The sequence below is a fragment of the Toxotes jaculatrix genome, chromosome 5, assembly GCF_017976425.1.
Source record: "Toxotes jaculatrix isolate fToxJac2 chromosome 5, fToxJac2.pri, whole genome shotgun sequence".
In the NCBI taxonomy this organism is placed as follows: Eukaryota; Metazoa; Chordata; class Actinopteri; family Toxotidae; genus Toxotes; species Toxotes jaculatrix.
This window is the reverse complement of record NC_054398.1, coordinates 2,290,450-2,314,184: the sequence shown is the minus strand read 5'-3', so window position 1 is coordinate 2,314,184 and position 23,735 is coordinate 2,290,450. Positions and strand designations below refer to the sequence as shown.

General features: G+C 42.5%; 2 protein-coding genes across 2 annotated transcripts in view; both read left to right on the top strand.

Annotated features, from left to right (window-relative positions):
- Positions 1 to 423: 423 nt before the first annotated feature.
- gan (gigaxonin) lies at positions 424 to 10,930 on the top strand. Its single transcript, XM_041038478.1, has 13 exons — positions 424 to 547; positions 1,408 to 1,629; positions 1,843 to 1,957; positions 2,098 to 2,448; positions 4,028 to 4,096; positions 4,274 to 4,425; positions 4,898 to 5,019; positions 5,168 to 5,280; positions 7,118 to 7,267; positions 8,118 to 8,254; positions 9,434 to 9,568; positions 9,957 to 10,066; positions 10,165 to 10,930. The coding sequence occupies exons 2-13, from the start codon at positions 1,445 to 1,447 to the stop codon at positions 10,335 to 10,337; spliced, it is 1,812 nt and encodes a 603-aa protein (XP_040894412.1). The 5' UTR covers positions 424 to 547; positions 1,408 to 1,444; the 3' UTR covers positions 10,338 to 10,930.
- A 7,216-nt stretch (positions 10,931 to 18,146) lies between these two features.
- LOC121182126 (c-Maf inducing protein) overlaps positions 18,147 to 23,735 on the top strand; it is a 37,435-nt gene continuing 31,846 nt past the window's right edge. The window contains exon 1 of the mRNA XM_041038477.1: positions 18,147 to 19,109. Coding sequence (XP_040894411.1) covers positions 18,783 to 19,109 — 327 coding nt within the window. The 5' untranslated portion in view covers positions 18,147 to 18,782. The remainder of the gene's footprint in view (positions 19,110 to 23,735) is intronic.

Here is a 23,735-nt window from a genome sequence, read left to right as displayed (position 1 = left end):
GAAAACGTGAAGGATATTAATTTATTTTATATTTCAAAACCAGGGATAATTATGTCGCTCGTGTAACTCAAGTAATTTCTGTTTCACAAGTAATTTCTCCTCAATTCTGTAGGTACACAGGTTGCTCTAAAAGTATTGGAACGTTGTTTATCAACGCCGCTTTCCGCCCAGCTGATGCTGCGTTCACGTGCCAGCTGAATTTCCTACAGTGAACGACTCTGATAGTGAAATACGTGAAACTTGTTTAAAGTTATTGCACTAACCAGTTATCTTGGTTAATATGAGAGCTTTGATCACTAAATTGTGTTTTATATTAACATAATGTGTTTTTTGTTCATCTATATTTGGATATGTAGCCTACATAATCATACGTTAAATCAGGATTTTTTTTATTTACTACATTTCTATTTTCCTTGAATGCAGCAAAAACGTGTCTTCACGTCCACTTGCAACATTCTCGCCTCGGGTGCATGATGTTGTGCTAAATGTTGTTAGTTAGGTACGCCGCGTGCTCATAAGAAACAAAAGCGCATTTCGTAGTGTTAAGGTAAGGCACCTGAAAGAGTACACTTGAACTGTTAACAGGAAAAACATGACATAACAACTTTGAACCAACATGTAAACATGCGGCGCAATGGTCGCGCCGACGTTGTTGTGTTTGTAGCTTTCCTCGTTTGCCAGTAATTTGCCCAGCCGTGTTAGACTAGCATTAGCTACCTCTTCCAACGCTGAACTGTAATGATATGATACAGTCATAATTAGTCATGTCGGTTGTTTTGCTGTTAGCCTAGCCTAGCTTTCACACACACACACCCTTCACCTGCCGCTTCACCAAACCAAACACAGAAACCTGTCAGTTAAAAGAGACCGATTCATCTCATGAGTCCTCTCGTTTTCCCCACAGTATTCATCTTTCAGGTGATTCACTGAGCGCTGTGGTGTTTCGGTATCGTTTTATTAACACAGGTCGCCAACTGTGATGCAGCTCGCGTTATTTTCCAAGACTCGGGAGGAGATACTGGTGGAGCCCGTTTCCCTGTCCACATTGGTCTCTAACGTTAACCCTAACCCTAACCAGTCGTGTCTTGTTATGCTTAACCTGACCCAGTCTTAGCCCAACTCAGAGCAGTTATCTCTGAATACTGCCAAACCGTAAAATATACAATCTGTCGTTGTCATAGATGACTAGCTAGCTAGCTAGACAAGTAGCATTGTTAAAGCCATTTTTCTATTTTGTTTTGTTTTTTTCTTTAGTGTAAACAGATCGAAGACTGTCTCCTGTTAATCTGTTTAAAGTCCTAAATGTGTTTTATGGTGATTCCCGAGTTTGATAATGAGCTGTGTAAGACAAATGGAGACAATGGAGACGTTATTAAAGAAGCTGGTCTTGATGTCCTCTGTAAACAGTGAGTGAGCAGCGTTACTCGGGCTGTCATAAGGAGACATGCCCGATTCCGGATCGAGTGAGCCTGGTTCCAAGGTCTCTGACCCACAACATTCACAGAAACTACTCAGGGTCCTTCGCACCTTCTGGCAGGAGCAAAGTTTCCACGATGCGCTGCTGGTGGTCGATGGAGAGGAGCTGCCGGTCCAGAAAAACATCCTTGCTGCTGCCAGCCCATATATCAGGTCAGTGAACATGTGCCCTGGTCTTTCACCACAGAGTCTGCCACAGCCCTGATATAATCTTGCATTTGTTTTCTTTGGCTGGTGTTTCGGTGACATGGGTGTGTCCACTTTCACAGTGGCAATGTTAACAACTGAGAATGATAAAAAACAGCTGTAGCTTTCCAGTTTTTTTTATAGTCGTGCTCTCATATTTAGTTTATTATTTCCCGTCAGGACCAAGCTGAACTACAATCCTCCAAAGGAAGATGGGTCCACATACAGAATCGAGCTGCAGGGGGTTACCATGGCCGTCATGAAACAGATCCTGGACTACATCTTCAGCGGTGAAGTGAGAGTGAAGGCTTTAAAAAGCAAAAAGAAACGTGCTTAGAGATCTCTGTTTGGCCTGTATTACCCCCCCCCCCCTTCCCTTTGTCTCAGTACCTGTGTGTATGTGTGTGTGTTTGTGTGTGTCCTCTACACACACAGATCACTTTGAGTGAAGAGACCATCCAGGACACGGTGCAGGCGTCTGACCTGCTCCTCATGACCGACCTCAAATCCCTGTGCTGTCAGTTCTTAGAGAGCTGCATCACTGCAGAGAACTGCATCGGCATCCGGCTCTTCTCTCTGCTCTACCGCCTGTACCATGTGCATTATGTCGCCACCGAGTTCCTGCAGACGCATTTCTGTGATGTGGCGCTCACTGAGGAATTCAGGGAGCTGCCCCCGGACCGGCTCTGTGAGGTGCTCGCCATGGAAAAGCTGAATATTGGCAATGAAAAGCACGTGCTGGAGGCTGTGGTGCGATGGTTCGGGCATGACCCAGAGGATCGCAGGGTGGGTGACGCTCACCTCAGGTTCACTGAAGAGACGAGATAAGAGAGGTTAAAAAATGTAGACAGGTAACATTTGCAACCAGCAGCTGATCAGAAACATAATATTAGTTTTACTGAGTGAAATGTGTATTATGTATTTATTGCCACTTATCTGGGGCCAGGCTCAGGTCGGAGGGGCAACTGCCGCCCAGTCCACAATGCACCGAAGTCCTACAGCACCTCCCACAGGTGGTGAGCCCATGGGAGGTGGTGCTGCTCAGAGTGGGGCTCAAACCCACAACCCCGAGATATTGAGTCTCGTGCTCTACCACCTGAGCTGACCAGGCGGCTGTTATGTTTATATGTATATATATTTTCTAGTCAAAGCCTTTTTTGCATGCCACTGACAGAGCACTCTTACCAGGTATTTAATCCACTTTGAACAGTCAAGCTGTTCTAGATCATCACCAATTATTTTAAAATTAAAAGTAATTTTTCTTAAAAAAAAAAAAAAACTGCATCCAGGACTCTGTGTACATTTCTCCTAACTGGAGCCACAGAGGGACAGTTCCAGGAAATGTGGAAGTGATTTGCCAGAGCAGCTCCACTGCACCTCCAGCAGACATTCTGATTAGAGCTGGAGTACAGAGGAGTCTAATCACATTGTTCCAGCTGAGATAGAAGTGTATGAGCTATGAGCTTTTAATAAACAAGGCAAGACATTGCATGACATCATAGAAGAAAAGTTAATAAAGGGTAGATCAGGATCGTGATTCACTCTGTCTTAGTAACCCAGGCAACTAATTGGTAGCTAGAATATTGTAAACTAAAAGGTTTATATTATTAGTAGGTTTTATCATCTTTTTATGTGATAGTACATTTTTAAATATACATGATTTCTAGCTTACAATATCAGTGACATAGCAGCAGAAGTCAGCAGTTGGCCCTCATGTTTGAACCCATTTAGTACAAATGGGGATCCAGCAGTTTCCGTTCAGTTGTGCGCAGTATGACAATCATCAGGTCTGTATTTATTTTTGTCAAAGGTACTTTATCAGTGTGAGGTAACTCGGTGCAGAGTTCTCAGATCCGTCTGCCCATTAAACTGCTCCACTACACAATGATAATGAAAGTCTGGCAGTAATTAATGTGGAATCTAATTAGTGAAGTTTGGATGAAACAAAAGGAAACTAAGGTTTACGTGGAACTATGGAAAAAACACAGAAGAAACCGTTTTTTAAAGAATGGGTGTCATATAGAAACATGTTAACATTCATTAATAAATGTTCATCATTAATCGTCTTAATAATCTAAGTTTCTGTTAATTCATTAGATTGTTACAGCTACACTAATCAATATTTTTATACTAATAATGGATTGACTGTGAGTGATATGAAAGGTGTCGCTGGCAGTGGTTGTGGAAACGGGCAACTTCACTAAATTGACTTTATAAGGTGCTGAAGTATCAGTGGTGTGTTTATAACTTGTTCTCATGCTCACACGTAGTCAAAAAAGTGAATTAATTCTTCTCTAAGTGCTTTAACCTTTTGTTTGTTCCATAAAACCACAAACTGTGAGTCTAATTCCATCTGTGTTTGTAGGTGCACATGAAAGAAGTGATGTCTGCTGTGTGGCTGCAGGGCCTGGACGTGAACTACCTGAGAGAGCAGGTAGAGACCCTGTAAACATTTAAACTTTATAGTACCATCAGTAGTGTAATAACAAAACCTGTGCAATGACGTGAATGGCCACACAGTTTGACATTGTATTTGCTGTTTTTGAGGCAAAAACTCTTCTTGGCTAACTCAGTCGCTAACTTCTGAGTGTGTTGCATGGTATCCCATCAGGCCATGGGGGAGCCACTGATGAGGGAGGTGATCAGAGAGTACTGTCAGCCGGTGCTGGGGGATGGTCAGCTGCAGGGTGAGGCTTTGCTCGCCGCCTTCAAACCCAGAGGTTACTCTGAGTGTGTTGTCATTGCTGGAGGAGAGGACCGCAAGTGAGTCCGCTGTCTTTGTTTCTGTCGTTTATATTTCTTTTATTCTACAGTTTATGTTTCTCTAGCGTCACTATGATCAGAATCTTTGAGCTTCAGTGGAGAGCTTTGATGCCCGCTACCTCCAACAAACTCTTCCAGCTGACTCCACTGGAATGTTTTGGGGAAAACATTAAGTATATTAGATTTACAGATATTTTATGGCATGAAAATATGTAAATTGAGGACATCAGGTATCAGCAGTTTAAATGCAGAACCATCAGAACACACAAGTGTTTAACAGCCAACTTGAACCATAGTTTCTGTGTAATTTTCTGTGATATGTGAATGACGTCAAAGACAGCTAAGGCCCTCAGTGGCTGAAAATAAGGGTATTTTAGAGTGAAAAGTGTTCACGGCCAAGAGGTTAAATTAGTGCTGAGTTCACACAGTCAACTCACATCCTGTCTGGTCTGCTGGTTTTCATCCTGTACAGAACCAGGAAGCCGACCGCTGCGACGCGCTGCATGTGTCCACTGTACGACACCAACAGACAGGCCTGGATCGAGCTGCAGCCAATGAGCGTCGCCCGCCTCGGCCACGGGGTGGTTGCTGCCGGTCAGTGCTGGGTTTAAGCCAGGGAATTCACGTAACTCGTGTCATGAATTAGGTAGAACTTACGAGAATCCCTTTCCAACAGAACAGCAAACGGCGGGTCCAGAAAATATGTGAGTCAGTAATGATATTGTGTTTCCTGTCTTGTTAGAGGGTTTTCTGTTTGTGATGGGCGGGACAGACGAACGCAACGTTGTCCTGGACAGTGGAGAGAAATATGACCCCGACTCCAACACCTGGAGTCCCATACCTCCGATGCTTCAGGTACACACTTCTCCTGAGGACACTGATCTGTGTAATGAACTCTTGCTGTTGAACTTATCACCATTTTCCTACATTTTACTCTAAAGTTAAATCCCATTCAGTCTTTCTATCAAACAAACACTGAAAAGCTTTGATAAGTAATGATTTCCACTGTTGAAGCAGGAAACACACTGTTGCAGCCATGTTATAGTATACGCTATATGACTTTACTTCTTTTTAACATTACGACCACTAGGTGGTGTCAGCAGCGCTGCGATGCAAGTTCAGTTTCAGCCCCAGTTGCCAGTACAGGAAGATCTGAAACCAGCTCACCTGCTCACACCTGCTTTACAGAGAGAAGGGGTGTGATTCACATTATATGTCGACCAATCAGACATATCAACATATCATTCATCCATCAGTTACACCGGCTTATGTTTTTTAAAATCATTGCGTGGGGGCTGAGAGCAGTTCCAGTTCATATTGGGCAAGAGGCGGCGTACACCCTGGATAGGTCGACAGTGAATCACAGGGCTGACACACAGAGACAGACGTCCATTCAGAGTTGCCAGTAATCCTTATCTGCCAGCCTGCCAGCATGTTTGAACCCAAAACCGTGAGGTGACAGAGCAAACCACTGTGCTTCCAATGTTATTCATAAAGTTGGTATTTAGATAGATAAGAATATCAGACTAAAGTAATGTAAATAAACCGGTAGCATTACAATCACGTGAATTCATAAAAGCAAAGCAAGAAAAAAGACATGACAATAAAAGAAAAGAAACTGGTCACCAGTGAGAAATGTGACTTGAGACATGTGACTCACTTACATGGCCTCCGTGAAAATAAATATATGCGTGTACACGTCCACATATGCTGTGTGTGTTCACATACAAATACCCCCCAACATATATGCACATGGAGTACACAGTAAAGGCCTGAAAATGTGTCTGCCTGGTGGGAAGAGATCATTTATCAGTGAATGGTCTCTGTCACTTCCACAAACTATCAGACGACCCTCTTAATATAAAACTAATTTGATGTAGCTTAACAAAGGTTTAAAGGGGATCTGTTTATTTTTAACTAAACAAAACAAGATGCAGATGGTTTGATAGAAACTGAGATACTTTATGAAACTGATTCAGATGCATCCAACCACAAACAGAAGGACATCAGAATACCTACAGCACATGTCACAGACAGGTCGATGTTCTTATAATCCTTTACAACCTGACCTTAGTTGAATGATGGCGTGAACCTGATGCAAGCACTCGTCCCAGACCTCATCCGCTGTTTCGAAAAGTAAATCAACCTCCCATAGCATTTTAATAGTACAGATAGGAGATGGGATTTGGGTGCATAAGACTGGATTGGAACGCAGTGTTGGAAAGATGAAAATATGTTATTGATTTATAAGCCTCTAAGTGTTTTTATGCCATAAACATGTCAAGAGGAAAATGTTCCATCGATAAAAGAAGGGTGGAATGACAGATTTACTGCTCTTGGAGGTAGAACGGGGGGGGGCTGAAGGCCAAAATTTCATTTCCAAATCCTTAATGTTGAATCAAGTATCACATTTCTTGAATAGGGAGAGAGTCGTGAGAGAGAGGCCCCTGGGAGTGTGAGGGGGAGCAGACAGAGGGGCACGTCTCGAGGAAGATGTTTCCTCCACATGAAGTCAGACTGGATCATTCTTAAGTTCCAGGACCTGCAGTGAAAACCCACCGGCATGGCTAAACCACCTAGAGATTTAGTCTCTGGAGAAATGTCTTTCAGTCGTCTTCTTCTTATCTGTCTCCTTCTTATTGAGAATTAATTCAGTTAGCAGTTAAAAACATCCTGTGTCCACTGTGCGCAGGCTCGTCAGAACTTTGGTGTGGTGGAGCTGGACGGTCTGATCTACGTTCTCGGAGGAGAGAACGACGAAACGGAGCTGATCACTGTTGAAGTGTTTGACCCTCACTTCAACACCTGGAAGATGCAGACCAGTATGACCATGATCCGCAAGGTGACAACATACATTTCTGTCACATTCACAGGATAGTAGCACATGTACCACCTAAGATGAGTGGGACCTATTAATGTCACGATACAGTACTGAATTTAACCCTAAATATTCAAAGTACATTTTGCTTTTTTTCTAAACTGTCGCCAGATCTGAGTATGTTTTACTGTACAGAGCGACATGAGTTTAACAAACACTGGTGTATCAGCCTGCTGCATCGGGAACAACCTGCCTCAGCCTCCAGTCTGGTTGGGTGAAGGTGTAGCTCACTTCAACCTCTGCTTTACCGTATTCAGCTGCTAGTAAACAAACTGTAGCTGGTACTGAATGTCCACTGTTTACTGCTGACCTGACTCCGTCCAGAGTGAGACACCTGGACAGCTGTTAGCTAGATTGCTAGAAGTCAAGCTACACGCTCGGGCTCGGTGACATCTTTGCTCAGCAGAGGTCGTCTTATAATTTTATTGGTACATGAAATCATGAAATTAACATGAAATCTGTGGTACAGGGAAATTCAGCGTTGTAGTGAAAATTGTTGTCTTTAAAATGAAATGTATCCATAAGGTTTTGGTGTCGCTGTCGCTCAAGTAATTGTTTCACTGCTAAACTAAACTCATCCTCTAAACCCACACGAAGACCAGAAAAATGCATTAGATCACCAGCTTAAAATGAGCTTTTCTCTCCTTTTATGGTTGTTGCCTAACACTCGCTTACCAATCTGTCTGTAATGATCTTACAGTATGGGCCCAGGGCCGTGACAACCCCTGCTCAGGCTTGTCCTTAAATTAGACAGAACTAAGACCAAGTGATTCGTTTCTCTGTCCACATTCTGCGTGTCTGTTTCCTCCCTCAGGTCGGCTGCTATGCCTCCATGAATAAGAAAATCTATGCAATAGGTGGGGGCTCCTACGGTAAACTGTTTGACTCTGTTGAATGCTTTGACCCAAAAACCCAGCAGTGGACTGGCCTCTGCCCTCTGAAGGAGAGAAGGTAAATACAACCACCGGTTGCGTGAGCCGTCGTGATCTGAGCAGGATTAAAGAAAGAGGAACTGTGACTCGATCGGCTGACGTGCAGACGGGTGACAAATTAAAAGAAAAAGCAACTTAAACCGTCTGAGTCAGGTGACGGGCCACCACATCCCGCCAGAGCGGCTTCAGTGTGTGACTCTGCACCGATTCTGATGGCGGTGGAGAGAACTGAACGTCTAACGTGTTGGTCCAAAATCTCCCATTTGTGTTCAGCTGGGTTGGGATCTGCTGACCGTGAAGGCCACAGCACATGATTCACGTCAGTTTCATACTCGTCACAGCACTCGGCGAGCCCTCTGGGGGTTTACGGGCGGGGACGTTGTCATCCTGTTTCTCCACAAATTTTTCAGGTTTTTCCTTTAATTTGTCACCCGTGCGTACACGTCAGCATTTCTGTTTCTCGTGTCATTCTCTTGTTATCTTCTTTTTCTTCTTCTTCGTCTTACCATTGAAAATGTTTTTGTCATGTTACACACATCTGCTGTATAATACCAGCATTAAACTTTAATCAGCAATCCTTAACTTGGAACATATTTGTATTGCATGACTGGAAACGCTCCATGGTCATTGCTACCCTTCCGGAAGTGTCGGTTTTGGTTTCGGTTTGAGTTCCCTCTAATAACACCACAGTCATACTGACACGCCAAAATTTTGCAGAATGATGAAGTTGCTATTACGGAGGTTGATGACTCACAATATGTGCATGTTTTAGTCACAGGACAACCTGTGATCTTAAGGTGTGAAGACACATTCAGGCAGACGGTCTTTAAGTTTAGACATGTCCTGACTAATGGTTTCATACCTTTCATGTGAGGGGTGGGCAACGTGGCAGTACATACAGTGTGACAATACACATACACATCAGATATTTTACTATACCATTTAAACTGTGGTGTTGCTTTAATATCTGTGGTTGTATTAGGTCAGTGTGAGTAATGTTGTAAAGAAAGTATCTTGATTTTCTGGATCAGTCAGTAGCAGACACACCGGTCTGGTTATTTCATCCACGAACAGTTTTCTAAGTTAGTTTTTCAGTAAACGAATTCACTCAGTTTGTTCACGTTTTGTATATGTTTAGTCTGTTATATATCGACATGGCTAAGCGACGTTACTGTCTCCGAAAATTCCCTGTTGTCAGGTTTGGATCTGTGGCGTGTGGCGTTGGCCAGGAGCTCTACGTGTTTGGTGGAGTTAGAAGCCAAGAGCCCGACAACCCGGAGCAAAGGCAAATGACGACCTGCAAATCTGAGTTCTACCACGATGAGATGAGGAGGTCGGTATGGAATTACTGCCTCTGAAAGTTTTTATTTTTCTTTAAGGGGCGATGTGTACGAATTCGCTAACTGTCAAATTCATACTCCAAACAACAGATGGCTGCAACACAGGTTTATAGCCTGTTATATACTCAGTTACTCAGTTAGCATACTCACAATAGATATCTTTGCAACACCGATGTACACAGATGTCTTTGACATAATGTCAAAACCGTTATCTCTGCACTTTATGTTGATGATCTTAGTTCATTTTTGAATGTTTTAAACTAAAATACTTCCGTATTTCCCCTTTAATGCAGTTTTTTATTGCAATTTTTGAGAGAAATGTGTTTTGTTTTTCAGTAATTGTCTTTGATACCTGTATTTGTTTTGGTATGACGGGTGTAGGTGGATGTTCCTCGATGACCAGAGCTTGTGTATCCAGACCAGCTCGTCCTTCGTCTACGGTGCTGTGCCCATTGGAGCCAACATCTACGTAGTGGGAGACCTTGACACAGGTCAGTAAAAGAAAACCAGGCAAAACAACAGAGCTTTGATGGAGTTACATCAGCAGCAGTATTTGAATGTGCATGGTTGGTGTTTCCTGTGTGCACAGGTACAAACTTTGACTACATCCGGGAGTTTCGCCGCAGCACGGGGACGTGGCATCGCACCAAGCCCATGTTATCCAGCGACCTCTCCAAAACAGCCTGTGCTGCCCTGCGCATCGCCAACTGTCGGCTGTTCCGCCTGCAGCTGAGCCAGGGCATGTTCAGAATCAGAGTCTGACGTCCGGACGCCAGCTCGCGACCCCGCGTTCGCTCCATACCGCTCCACTTTTGCACACTGGTACTTTCTATTTGTCGTAGGTCTGGATTTAGGAAATTTATGAACACTCAAGTATTATAATCGCTAGATGTCGCGGATTGTGAATTTCTGTTCAGGGGTTTATACTCAAGGCCCTGCTGTATGAGTTCACAGAACAAACGTTCATCTAAACACATTTTTAACACTGTGGGTTTTATTAACCTAAGTTTTTTTTTTTTCTTTTAATGTGGATTTAGAGGGATTTGATATATTTTTTTGACTTTTATTTTATTGGACATTCCTCATTTGAAATGTTTACTGGTTATCTGCTGCTTGCTGAGGGATTTCACTTTTTCTTAATTCATCATGCTACAAACACACACTTGATAAATTAACTGCAGAATTTTTACTTGAGGAATCATGATGCACATTTTGGAGGACACTAAAATGTAAAAATGCAGATCGCACCGTCTGCGTTTTCGGATTATTATGTAATTCGGTGGTGTATTGTTCATCTCTCCGGCCAAATTTAAGCAACACAAACATTTGCCCTGATACCTGCAGCAGCTGTGGAGGGTAGAAAATCTTTCAGTTATATAAATCTTAAGTGGGAAGTCAGTCCCCGAGAGAGCACGGGGACGCTTTGCAGCAGTCACGTGGGGGAGAAATCCTTTCTCTTCTGCTTCCAGCCTCGGTATATACCAGAATGCAATGCAACCACAAGACAAGGCGTTTTGAGTAAAGTCCCCTACACACTCACAGTGACATGAGCTCATGAGTTTCAATGCGTATTACACTGTTCGACATAGCTCTAATAAAATCTTAGTCGCAGTCTGTGTTACACTGTACAGAATCAGTTTTGGGCTGTCAGACTGTGCTGTGATTTAGTGGTGAATCTTAGTGCTTCAATGTAAATAGAAAAACAGTCAACGTGTCTTTTAGCCATGACCGCGATCGTTCCCCAACTTTAACCAAGGACTTATTTTTTTATCATGACAGTGAGAGCCCCCTAACCTTAAGCTTCCCCTAACCAAACCTTAACTATCAGATTAGAAAAATTAAGAAGGCACACAAAGGATGTTGTCCTGCTGACAGTGGCAGCTGATATATGTTGTACTGGAGGGTAATTAAAAATGGCGTATGGACAGTGTAGAAACTCAAGTGGAGGAAATGTAGGTAGATTATAAAGTAAACCGCAAAATTATCCCAGCATGCATTGCCCAGACTGATCATCTGTGCATGAAATAGAGGATGATCTGTGGGAGGATTTCCCATAAAAATCATGAGAGTAACTTAGTGACTGTATCTGCAGCATCTCCTTCACTGAGAACATGAACCTGGACGCACGACTTCCACCATCTCACTGAATGTGTTCACTGACCAAATCTTTGCACGTTGGAGCACAAGCGCCTTACTCGACTGTCAGTTGTTATTATTGTCCAAGCTGTCTGGACTCAGCCTGTTCAGAAATAGACGTCACCTTAAGTGACACTCTTTGAGTTGTTGGATGTGCTGCTGCCGCCTCCGTGACCTCTGACCTGGCTTTCCAGTCAGCACAGTTTTGGCATCCCTTGACCCCATTTGTTCTGTGTGAGTTACAGCTGCTGCTGTCTGTCCTCAGCTCACATCACATCAAAGACATCTGCAGTGTTGAACCTGAGGCCTGACCAGAAATTACCAGAGCAGTGTAGTCTTTAAATAGTAAAAGCCCATGTTCTTGCTAGAATGGAAAAGTAATTCGACACAAAAACACAAACTAATCGTATAAATTGTGAACAAATACTGTATATTCATGTGTTCACGTGTGGAAAACTGAGTGTAAGCAAACACTTCTAAATATTAAACATACAATTAGGGATCCAAATCCAAACAAACCCACTGCCAGGACTTTATAACTCAAACGTAGAGAGACATCATCTTGTTGCACCAGCTGAACCTCTGTTTGATCCACGGAGTCAATATTAACTAACACACTGAACTCACCACCATTTCTGCTGAGGCTGCAGTTTTACTAAACACTCACAGTGAAGTTTATCATGATCAAAATGCTTATTTTACTGTTTGCAGAGAATCACGTTCCATCTTGTGCCTCATTCGGGGAGAAGGGAGCCATTACTGGCTAATAATGGCTAGCTAGTAATTAGCGGCTGCTAACAGCAGCTAAGAGACCTACAATAGATTGTTCACTTGAACCAGAGAAAGTACTGAATGCTGTCACGTGTAAACTAGCTGCCTCGCTGTATCTCTCTATCTGACCCTGTGGAGTTTTTTCCACCACTAGTGCTGATGGAGCAATGTTTGTCCAAATGGATCCCTGGTTTGTTTGTATTGCCACTAATTTTGTTAATGTGTAGCATTGCTCCTGTAAAGGCAGGAAAAAACAAATGCAGGGTAAAATCACATGTAATCGCTCATTTATTCCAAATAACGGCATCTGTAAAGCACAGAAACGAGCCAAGTTAGTGTCATCGTAAATCTAAAGAGACGCGGTCTGTCACAAAAAATGTGAACCCTGTATAAATATAGAGGACAGTTTTCCACTGGCTCTTCTGTCTTCAGTCTTCACCATTTTATCCCTGTTGACATGCAGCAGGCTGAAGACCTTTTAATACATGGACAAACATTAGGTCGGACTTAAGACTACATTGGATTAAATTGTTTACAGATTCACAGTTTAATTTTTAAGCTTTGCCTTCACAGTTTCAGATTTTAAAAAAAAAAACAACCTTCAGGGACAATTTAAACATCAAAACATAGAGAGAGGACATGTTTCTCTGTGTCTTGATGTTTAAATTGTGACATGACATGACTTAGTTTTATAATAACCCCCCGTACACAGAGTGCACTGACCATGACCACAGACTGCCATGTTAACCTGAGCTTTTTTTTTTTTTTTTATATCACGTGAAATAAATGTAAAGGTCAGTAAAGGTCAGTAATGGTCAGTATTACCACTGTGCCAAACCACAGTTGAAGCGCGCACATTAAAAAAAAAAACAGTACGTTCCCACTGATATGACACTCCAGCTGAATATTGAAGGATTTCTTGGAGCTCATCATCATCATTGTGCAAACACCAGAAATCAGCGGGGCCAATGTGTTGAGGCCTGACTCTGAATATTGTGCTTCCTTATTTTTTGGATCCAGACATTTAACATTCCACAGTGTCTAATGATTTACAGTAAATACTACAGTGAGTTTCCAAGCTGCTCTGTATCCTAAACAACATTTGATCTCACATGTGAACATCTCTGTGTCGTGATACAATAAGGGAAAATAACTGCAGTCGAAACTGAAAAGAGGTTCGTTTCAATTAAAGTCATGTTGTGAAAGACAGGGAGCGAAACTGTTGTTTCAGTTTGTACTTTTGTAACCGATGCATGAGGAAGTTTTGTAAGATGCTGCCCGTGAGTGTCATTCATTTTACGTCACATCAGATTAAAACCAAAGTGGTCGACTGTATGTCCGATCCCATTATGTTTTGTTTGTGTGTGTACACGTTGATCAGTGGCTAAATGAGTTACAACTTATTATATATTTAAAATGAAAAGTATCATCCTGAAAAATACTTTATCATCCAACCTCTAGTTTAAACACACGCAGATGACCTGTGACCTGACCTGTGACCTGACCTGTGACCTGACCTGTGACGGCACTGCTCTGCTCATAAAACTGTATGATCTTCTATTAACACTGATCAGAGCAACACGTTTCGGCCAGTGCTTCGTCACACTCATGAAAAGGTGCATTTGGTCATGTGATGACAGTTTGGGTACTGCCCAGTGACGGTACAGGCTCGACTTTAGACAATCAATAGTACTCAGTGTAAAATGTAATGAAAAACCAAATACAAACATACAATAGGAGCAGTACAAACTGGTAATACTGAGAAAATTTGAAATTAAAATTTGAAAATAAATTAAAGAACTAATAAAGAAAAAATACTCAAATAAAAAAAGCAAGGAAAAATTACAAAACACAAGAAGTAATACAATAATATTAAAAGAAAAAATGGTAGTTGCTCAGATTAATCTTCACTTTCTCAGCAAACAGATACACTGAATATTTACACAACTGATGGAGCTTAAATGAAAAATCAGTAAAGGAGCATTAACAATCTAAACGTACAACAAACAGTAACACGTTAGCACAGCATCCACAGTACCATTTTGCTTTTCTCTGAAGTTAAATCATATGTACATTACACTAACAAAAAGTTTCATTTCTTCATATTTTGTACTGAATCTTATCAAAAGTTTCAGGGTTTTCTTCCCACAGACAATCATCGGTTGAATTCAGGTTGTGTTGTGTTTGAACTGTTGACAGAGGCTGTATCTGATACACTGATTTAATAATTCACGTTGGTTCTGGATTTCCGGTACTGACTTAATGTTGTCAGAAAAAATAATTTCCATTATTGCCAAATCAATACATCAGTCTGGCTCTATGACACATAACATTCTTGCCGCACTCTTTCCCCTTTGGCTTTCTTTGACTGTTGACACAACAGCAGATAGTCTGCCGGTGGGTTGGTCGGCGTGTTGTAACTTGTCTCCAGACCAATCCTGGCTGGAGTGCCGGCGGTGTTGCAGCAGGAAGGACTGTGCTGATGGGGGACTGTGGGTAGAATGGAAAAAAAAAAAGAGGCTTTATGAGCTCTGCGGGACGTCCCGGCGGGAACATGTGGAAACCTCAGAGGTGACACTGAGGTGGTTGTTGTTGAGTTGGGACCCTTGAGACTGGCGACTGTGATGTCTCTGTTCCCTGGCAGTTACATTCTGTGCAGACAGTTGCACCGTGCTGCTCTGCCCCAACGCTCATCACTGTTTCTACAGCCTCGCTCCCTCGGGCTCGTTCCTTTGGGAGTTTAAAAACAGTGATGACAGTGATGTCATTACACAGGCTTTTTCCACCCACATTTGACAGATGATATTATCCCCTATGTGTATAAATTATAAGCCACATTGTGCCTCAAGTGCACTTGTTTTGTATTTGAGGTACGGAAATTTCCCACATTTTATAGACCCATACATGCATTAGCTACAGGCTACCACATCCACAGTGTGTTGGAGATTGCAGTGTATAGGGTTGCTAATTGGTTGCTAATTTTCCAGTATCATTATTATCATTATATCCTTCAAAAATCAGCAATAAACACAAATAATGCAGACATACAACAGTATGTAGTACAGGACTCAGTAATCATTGACCAAGAGTATAATAATATATCATAATTATCAGGTTTGACAATTTCAGGTCCCTCTGAAAATTGTTCCAGTCCTAAGAAGTTGTTGTTTTTTTTTTTTTTTGCCTAATTCTAATTCAGTTTTAATCATATGAATAAACTGTGTAGACTGTCTGAATGAACCAACAATTTGTGAAATAATTGAGGAAACGATTAAAACTCATCTCATCGTGAAATATTTCATCATTCATAATAAGAGTTTTATTTTTATTTCATTATATATGTTTTTCTCTCAAGTCTAGTTTTTATTTTATGTCGGCAGTTGTTCAAACTTACTGTTGGACCATGATCTGCTTCCATATAAGATAAAATCATTTCCACTGACTGTTCTCTCTGCTTTTATTTCTCACTGATGCTCACTTTCAATGTGATGCCATCAGATCTGATAATCAGACTCATCACTGGGATGCTTCAGAAAAACCACAGAGTTGACACTTCGTTAGAAAGAGATTACATGTAATAAATGTCGCTGGCCCCTACTGCCGGTGTATTTAGGCTTTCTGTGTAAACACCTGCATGTGTTTCCTTTAGTTTCCCTGTTGACTTCTTTCACAGGATGATATACAAGCTGTGACGCTGACAAGAGAACAATTACTGAGAAACTGAAAAGGTGCTCAAAATGCTGCTGAATCTTGTTGTTCAGTGATGCAATTCAAAGAAATTACCTGGAATCTTTCCATAGCCTGTCTCTATATATATTGAGCAGTCTCAAAATACGAGCCTGATTCATAGGTGTCTGAGTGTTACTGTTAGAGTTAGGAGTGGTTCTTCAAGTGGAAGGCATGACTTCAGATCCCTGTATTGTTCAACATCCGCTCTGCTGAAGTATCCATGACAAAGATAATAAATCTCCACCGAGGTGTGGCAAGGTGTGCTTCTTACCATACCATAACTCAGCCTGCCTGAGTCCTATCTTGATCTTGTGGATTTCATCATCCAGATGAGTACAACTGACAGCTAATGGCCCCTAAAGGCTTTGATTAATTACACAATACAATGAGAATATTTCAGGCAGAATAAATATGTTGATGCAGCTAACGTTTTTTTAAGGTGATTTTACTTCATGGTCGTACTACAAAATATATCATAGAGTCATTAAGGTCAGGGGCAATATCTCATTCATGTGGATGCACATATCTTGAAGTCGTGGGATCAGTAAAATCAAAGAAGTTCATTCTCAAATTTCATGGCTTCCAAACACTGTGATTTGTGTTCAATCTGACCATCAGGTAGCGACAGAGGAAAATTAATGACGTGTCCAAAATGGAGAGGCTTCACACTCTGAGAGGCGTGAATATGCTTTGGAGGTTTCACAGCAATCTGTCGAGTTTTATTTGTTTTGTTGTTTTTGTGTGTAAGAGGAACTTTTGGTCAAATGGTCGTGCTAGAGGAAAGGTCAAAGGTTAAAAAAAAAAAAAACCAACATCTGAAATATCCTCTGAAATCATCCTAAAGTTGTGATGGGAGAAATGGGAGCATATCAAACTAAAAGATGACCAATTCTACTTATCAAACAGAGGGAATTAGAAATGACAAATATTGTGTCACTTGTGTCATCGACTGAAAAAAACAACAGCCTGAGGAGCCATCCTGTTAGCTAGCACAGGCTGGGCCTGGTGCCAAGTAAGTCTTTATCATTGTTTAACTACTTCATTGTAAACTTTTAGTTGACATGGCAACTGTGACCTTTCCATTTGTTAGTTTTTGCTCTCGTACACTTTAGTGATCACTGGATCTTTAACATTAAAAAATCCAAATGAATTTCAGCCGGATTTTAGCAACCTGGGGGGAGTTTACACTCTGGAATTAAAATGTAAACACTGTGGTGCATTTTATGAGTCAGTTCCAGTATGGCCACACTTTTATTATTATTTTACTAAATTTAGGCAAACAAAATAACAAGTAAATAAAAGTTCCACCATCCTGCACTTGACTTTGATTTTGGTAAATAAAATCCACACAGTAATTAAACATTTAACTAAATAAATATGAAAAAAAATCTGAGCAATTAAAAAAAATGAGACTGAGATTATGGCACCGATCAGTGATAATTCTATGGTAAAATGACTTGTGATAAAATCTGAATTCTCTTCATCAAGAATTTTCTTCCAATAAATGCAAAGCCTTGCCTGATGTTATCTGATCATCACTTCCAGCCTATGATGCTGCAGATTAAAGGTCCTGTAGATTAATATCTACACAATACCCCAAACTCTGTGAATGACATCACTTACCCACATGTTGATGCATCAGTGCCTTGTCAGTCCGGGCCGTGCTCGGCACTCTTTCCCTGGAAAAGGATGGGGATGTGAACGAGCTGCATCACTTCCAGTGAAAGGAAAACAAGAGGAGGTGGATTCGCTTGAAGTCTCAGAGCAGCGCCGTCCTCCATGTTCCTGTGCAACACACACACAAAAAAAGGGGGAGGGAGGGGGTGTGTTGGAGGAGGGGAGGGGAGGGGAGCGTGCGCCCTCGGCAGACAGTCAAGCGCAAAAGACACACGGCTCATCCGCTCGCCTCCCCATTGACGTCAGTCCGGTATCACATGAACGAGCAGGGACCAATCGGCACGGTGCTGCCGGAGAGTGCTGGCTCTCTTACACCAAGATAGGGGAAAAGACTGAATAAAAGGAAACCGTGCCAGTGAGCCTGTAATGACCACAAAACCCCACGGAGGAGCCTAGATCCGCCGCCATTGGATATTTTCTCCTGTTTTCTCTTCATTCCCATGCGTTCCTCGCTGTGGATTATTGTGTTTGGCATTGGGGCGGACGGAATGGATAAGGCCATGGCCCTAACATATTGAATAGCTCGTTGGTGGAGGGGGGAGGCGAGACGCGCACCGTGGAGACAATTCATGGGGCATTATGCGGGTAGGAAAATGGTGGATTATTTGAACTGTGTCACAAAAATCTTTCCCCGTCTGGATATCCTGCCGTAAGACGCTGTTTGGTGGCATTTCAGCGGCTGTCCCGGCCTTGTCTACGGTAACCGAGGTCGTGTTGTAGCGGTTGGTAGGTAGGTCCCCCCCCCCCCTCTCCCCACCTAGAGCTCGATCCGAACGACCTTATCCATTTCTATTCTTTATATACATGTAGGATTCTTGCCTTCGTCGCGACGCGTTCACCCTCCCCTCTCTGAAACTCACATTTGGAAACAATAAACTGTTGGATTACCGAACTATGGATTTCAACAGCGGCAGCGGCGGCGGCGGGGGAAACGAGCTGCACAACAACCAGTTTTATCAGTGCGAGGAGAACAAGCCTCTGCTGGGGGAGATGTCGGAGGGCAATAATAACACCAAGCTGGGCGCAGGGCCGTGCAAGAGGTCCCTGCACCACTGCAGCAGCAGCGGGATGCGATACAAGCTGCTCCACGAGGGGGACATCCAGGTGTGCGTGGTGAAACACCCCCGCACCTTCCTCAGCAAGATCCTCACCTCCAAGTTCCTGCGGAGGTGGGAGCCGCACCACCTCACGCTCACAGACAGCAGCCTGACCTCGGCCACCGTGAGTTACTTTCCAGCCTCCTCTCTCTCTGTGTGTGTGTGTGTGTGTGTGTGTGTAAGTGTGTGTGTAAGAGAGAGGCCGTATAATGCTGCGTTTCACATTCCACAGGCAGCTTTGGTGTTTGTCTTTTCTTGTCTGGACGCAGCAGACGCGCACCGAGATTACGCACAGTCTGTTGTTGACGCAGTTTACAAGAAGGCAGCGTGTCACAGCTTTCACGGGCTGTTCTGCTGATAATATCGGCAACATTGGTGCTGCGGCCTGCAACCTTCCTCCCCCGCATCCACTCCTTTCCATCAATCCTTGTGCAACACATGTTCACGTACCTGTGACCTGTAGCCTTCTGCTTCTCACACTGGAGGTGCAGAGGACGCACAGGGTCCCTGAAGTGTGTACCTGTATGTGTGTCCTCGTAGGAGGAGGCTCTGAATGGGTTTAACACCTAAATCTAAATTCAAATTCGGAACAACAAAGGTCTTCTCTCATTAGTCTTTGGGAATAAAACCCATCAGCGGGAGCTTCAGGGTAGCGTAGAGGTGTGTGGTGACATGAAACCAGTTGAGAATCCCAGCAGCAGCCTCCATTCCCATAACAGTCTGGTGTTGATGTGCTGCTTCCTGTCTGTGGAACGGAAGGTGTGCGGAGTGGAAAGAAAAGATGCTCTGATCAAACTGCCAGCTTCAATTATATTCGTCATTATTCTAATAATCTCACAGGCCGGTTGAGCTTTGGCTCTGTGAACACATGGAGGATATTTCCTCTGCTGCTGATGTGGCGGCTGAGGTCCTGTTGATCAGCTGCCGCACCTACTCAGTGTATCAGTCCAATGTCAACAGGCCTATATGTCATCATAAATAATATGCATGGATAATGTAACCGATGGCCGAGCGATAGAGGAGGATAGAGCTGTGACCTGTGCTTGGCAATCCAAACTGAAAGAAATCGATATTTTCAGGAAATCAAGATTTTAACATAAAATATGATCATTATTTTCTACATTATAGCATTAACACTGTTTATGTTCACCGTCCTGGACATAGACACAGTGTGATTATTAACCACAACAGGATACATGTCTGTGTGTAATCGATTGTAATTGTTGGTAATTCAGAAGAATAATGCTGAAATAATAAAAGCCTTTATTTCCCCCTTCTGTTATCATCAACACTTCTGACATTTTCCACAAAGCCAGTCCCATTGTTTTATCAACACACCTTGTTAGAGGCTTTTTGGATGTCTGCCTATCACACCCACACTGGAGGAGTGTGCTGAATGGCTTACTGCGGTATGCAGTGTCTTGGAGGCTGTTTTTATGGCAGATATGGGGATGTAGTGAAGGGTAAACTCACCTGAACTCAGTTTACCTGCTTGTTTACAGCAGGTTACTGCGTTTATAGTCCACTGTAAACCTCAGTAATGTCAGCTGAGCTAACTGTGCACATCACTACCTGCTTGTGTACATTAGCTTGTTGTTGTGGATGTCACATATATGACATCACCATCATATGAAAGAGTATTTATTATAGACCAAGGGATCTATGAAACATTCTCAGGTAGACAACACTTGATCATGAAACATTAGGTCATGGCTGCTTCCTCCTGGGGAGCAGATAATCGTGTAAACACACCACACGGCTTCATGGATCCACACCGTTTACTGTTGTTCTCAGCAGATTCTTCCATTGGACAGGTTGCATGTTAAGAACCTGATTCATACATTGTTCCCCTGCACTTCATTGACTCTGTAGTTCTTCTAGTTCCTGTTTGTTAGCACACAACACAAGCTCAGTTTCAGTGCCGGCTCTTCTGTGTCATCAACCCCCCTGAGATCAATTATACGTTGCATGAGCCGTTCATTAAAGCACACCGACTGTTTTAGGCTAATAATGTTAGCTGGATGTGAGCGTATTAGTATGAACAGGGTTGAGTGATAGCTTCAATGTTCCCTGTTGAGCAGGGTTAGGGTTCTCTTGCCTCATTGCCAATGACCTTAGCATGTCTCCTGGTTTGGACTGGCTGTGTAATGTGGATCTGGACCAATGAAAACAGCTTGATGTTGGAGAAAGTCAGTAACATGTTGCAACCATAGAGCTGAGGCTTTTCTTTTTCAGGCAGGCAGACACCATTTGTCCTGATTGCTTGCAAAATGAATCAGTTGGGACTGATCAGTGGAGGATATTGGAATTAGTTAAGTTTTAGTATGAGACACTAACGACAAGAAATGTTAACGTTTACTGTTCCCCAGCTAAATTGGAGGGGCCACACTTTTACATTTTGAGATTGAAGACGATTGAAGGTTGTCCTATTCCAAATGTTCCTCCAAATGTGATCAGGAAATGTTTAAAATAAATAAAATGTCCTTTCCTTTACTGGATGTGCAGGTTCAGTTCACATGACTCTGGTCCTCTGTTGGACACACATTCACATGGACTTTCATAAGGAATATAACTGTGTGAAACCTATGATGTTGTAACTGCACTCAGCGCTCAGCATCTGTACCAATCGGACTGTGGAGTTGAGTCACGTCTGGCAGAGAAAGACAAGGCTTTAGACAATTACTGCTTATTTTTATGCTGTTTAGATGTTAATGTTAGACCGTGTCTCATCTCCTTTGTTTTACATGTGTCCCAGCTCAGGTTAGACTCTTGTTTGAGTGACAGTAGGAGCTGTGCTCACACCTGAGCAAACACAGGTAGTGCAGTATATTTGGGTCTGTTGTGGGTTTTTGTTAGAGTTCACAGTTTCAGTTAATGTCCAGTAAAATAAGCATCTGCTGTTTAGGGGCTTTGTTGTGTTGCTCTGATCACATTTTCCTAGATGTGGTTTTAAATGGACGAGCTGTGAGCTCCACTAATCATCGGTGAGTCTTTATTGATTGTGGTTGCAGGAAGAAATGGGCTCAGCCTTTGAACTTTGGCCAGTCGACAGCAGCCCTCGGCAACAACTAGGAAACCGTCTCTGTGGGAACAGGAATTAGGAAAAACTTATTTCTACGTCTCCGAGGACAGAATTCACGGAAGGTTTCTTTCATTCTTGCCCTTAGAGGCTCACCACTGTGGTATTTTTGTGTCGCCACTTCCCAGAATTAACACCTCCAATGGCGTCAACAAGACCGGAGCATTGTGGGCCTCATAAAGATAGAACATATGGCAGAGCTGTTGTGTTGGATTGCATTAGAGTGCACAGGTGTGCCTATTAAAGTGACCGCTGAGTGTAAATATGTTTCTAAATGAAAAATGTTGCAGATAATTTCGTCAAAAACACTTTTTACTCGTATCACATGATGTCCAGCCCAGTATTGTCCATCCATACTGCATTAGTTCAGTAAGCAGACAGTAACACAGTGTTTACAGTCTGATGGATTGTAAGTGGACATCCAGGGGTGTAGCACATCAGGAGTTTGCATTCCATCATAGATCTGAATTTCATGTAATCTCAATCTTTCTCTGACCGTAAGTGCCGTAGTTGTCAAACCCTGACTTTACCTCAACATCATATTTGTCATAACCACAATATTTTCCGTAACACTAACACAGATAGTGTAGAAAGCAAAAATAAACGACTTTTTGTCCAGTATCAATTTTTTTTTTTGTCTGGCAGTTCAGGTGTTAGTGAGTATGAAAGTTAATTCTTTGACCATGAAGACAGTAGTTTAACAGAAAAAAAAAAAATGCTGCTGCCTTGTGCCATGTAGCACTTCTCAAGCATTGTCTTTCCAAGGACCTCACATGTTTATTGTTGGTCCTGTATTGTTCTTGCCTCAGAGAGCCAAACGTAATAGCCCACTGTCTGTCCTGGACTGGCTGACGTCTCCTGTAAAAACCCTCAGAGACCAATGGAAATGTTCTCAAAGGGAACAGTGTAGCTCAGTGCTTTTAAGCCATCAGTTGCCGTCAACGCTGCACATTTAGTTAACATACTAAAAAATATGAACACCACTCAAAACGGTTTAATTTATCATACGCTCTCCTCTTCTTTGACTTTATATCAGGAAACTGAAGAAGTATAAACTTTAAATGGTAGAAATGATGACAAAATTCTTTTGTTTTGATTTTCTTTTATTCAGAATTTCTCTCTCTGCGTGTTTGTGTGCGTGAATGGTGACGGCAAGCATACAGCGATCATGTGTCTGCGAGTCGGCTTGTTGACGATATCACTTATTCTTCTCTCTGTAAAGGCTGAAATATGAGGAAGAGGCTTTTGTTCAGGGTGAAGCATGAATGTGCATTTCCTGAGTGGAGTTGTTGTGCTTGGTGTCGAACAGAGCGGTTATGTGGGCAGAAGAACAATGCTGACCCATTTGCTCCTCTCTCTCTCTCACACAGAGAGACTACTTCCAACAAGGAGGCAAAGAGCGTTGACTCTGCGTCTCCAACATCCCCACGCACTGCAAATAACTGAGATGACTGTGAGAAAAGAGCTTTGTGAAACTGAGCGTGGCTGCCAAGAGGGTTTCATTAGTTTCAGGAACAAAAATCACATGAATCCTGTTTAAGTTAATGCATTGCTCATTAAAAGACTCTTAACCTAGAACCTAAACCTCTGCACCTAAACTTTAGTTTAAAACATGGAAAAAAATGAGCTGAGATTATCAAGAGACTGTGAAGAAATGATGTCAGACGTCTG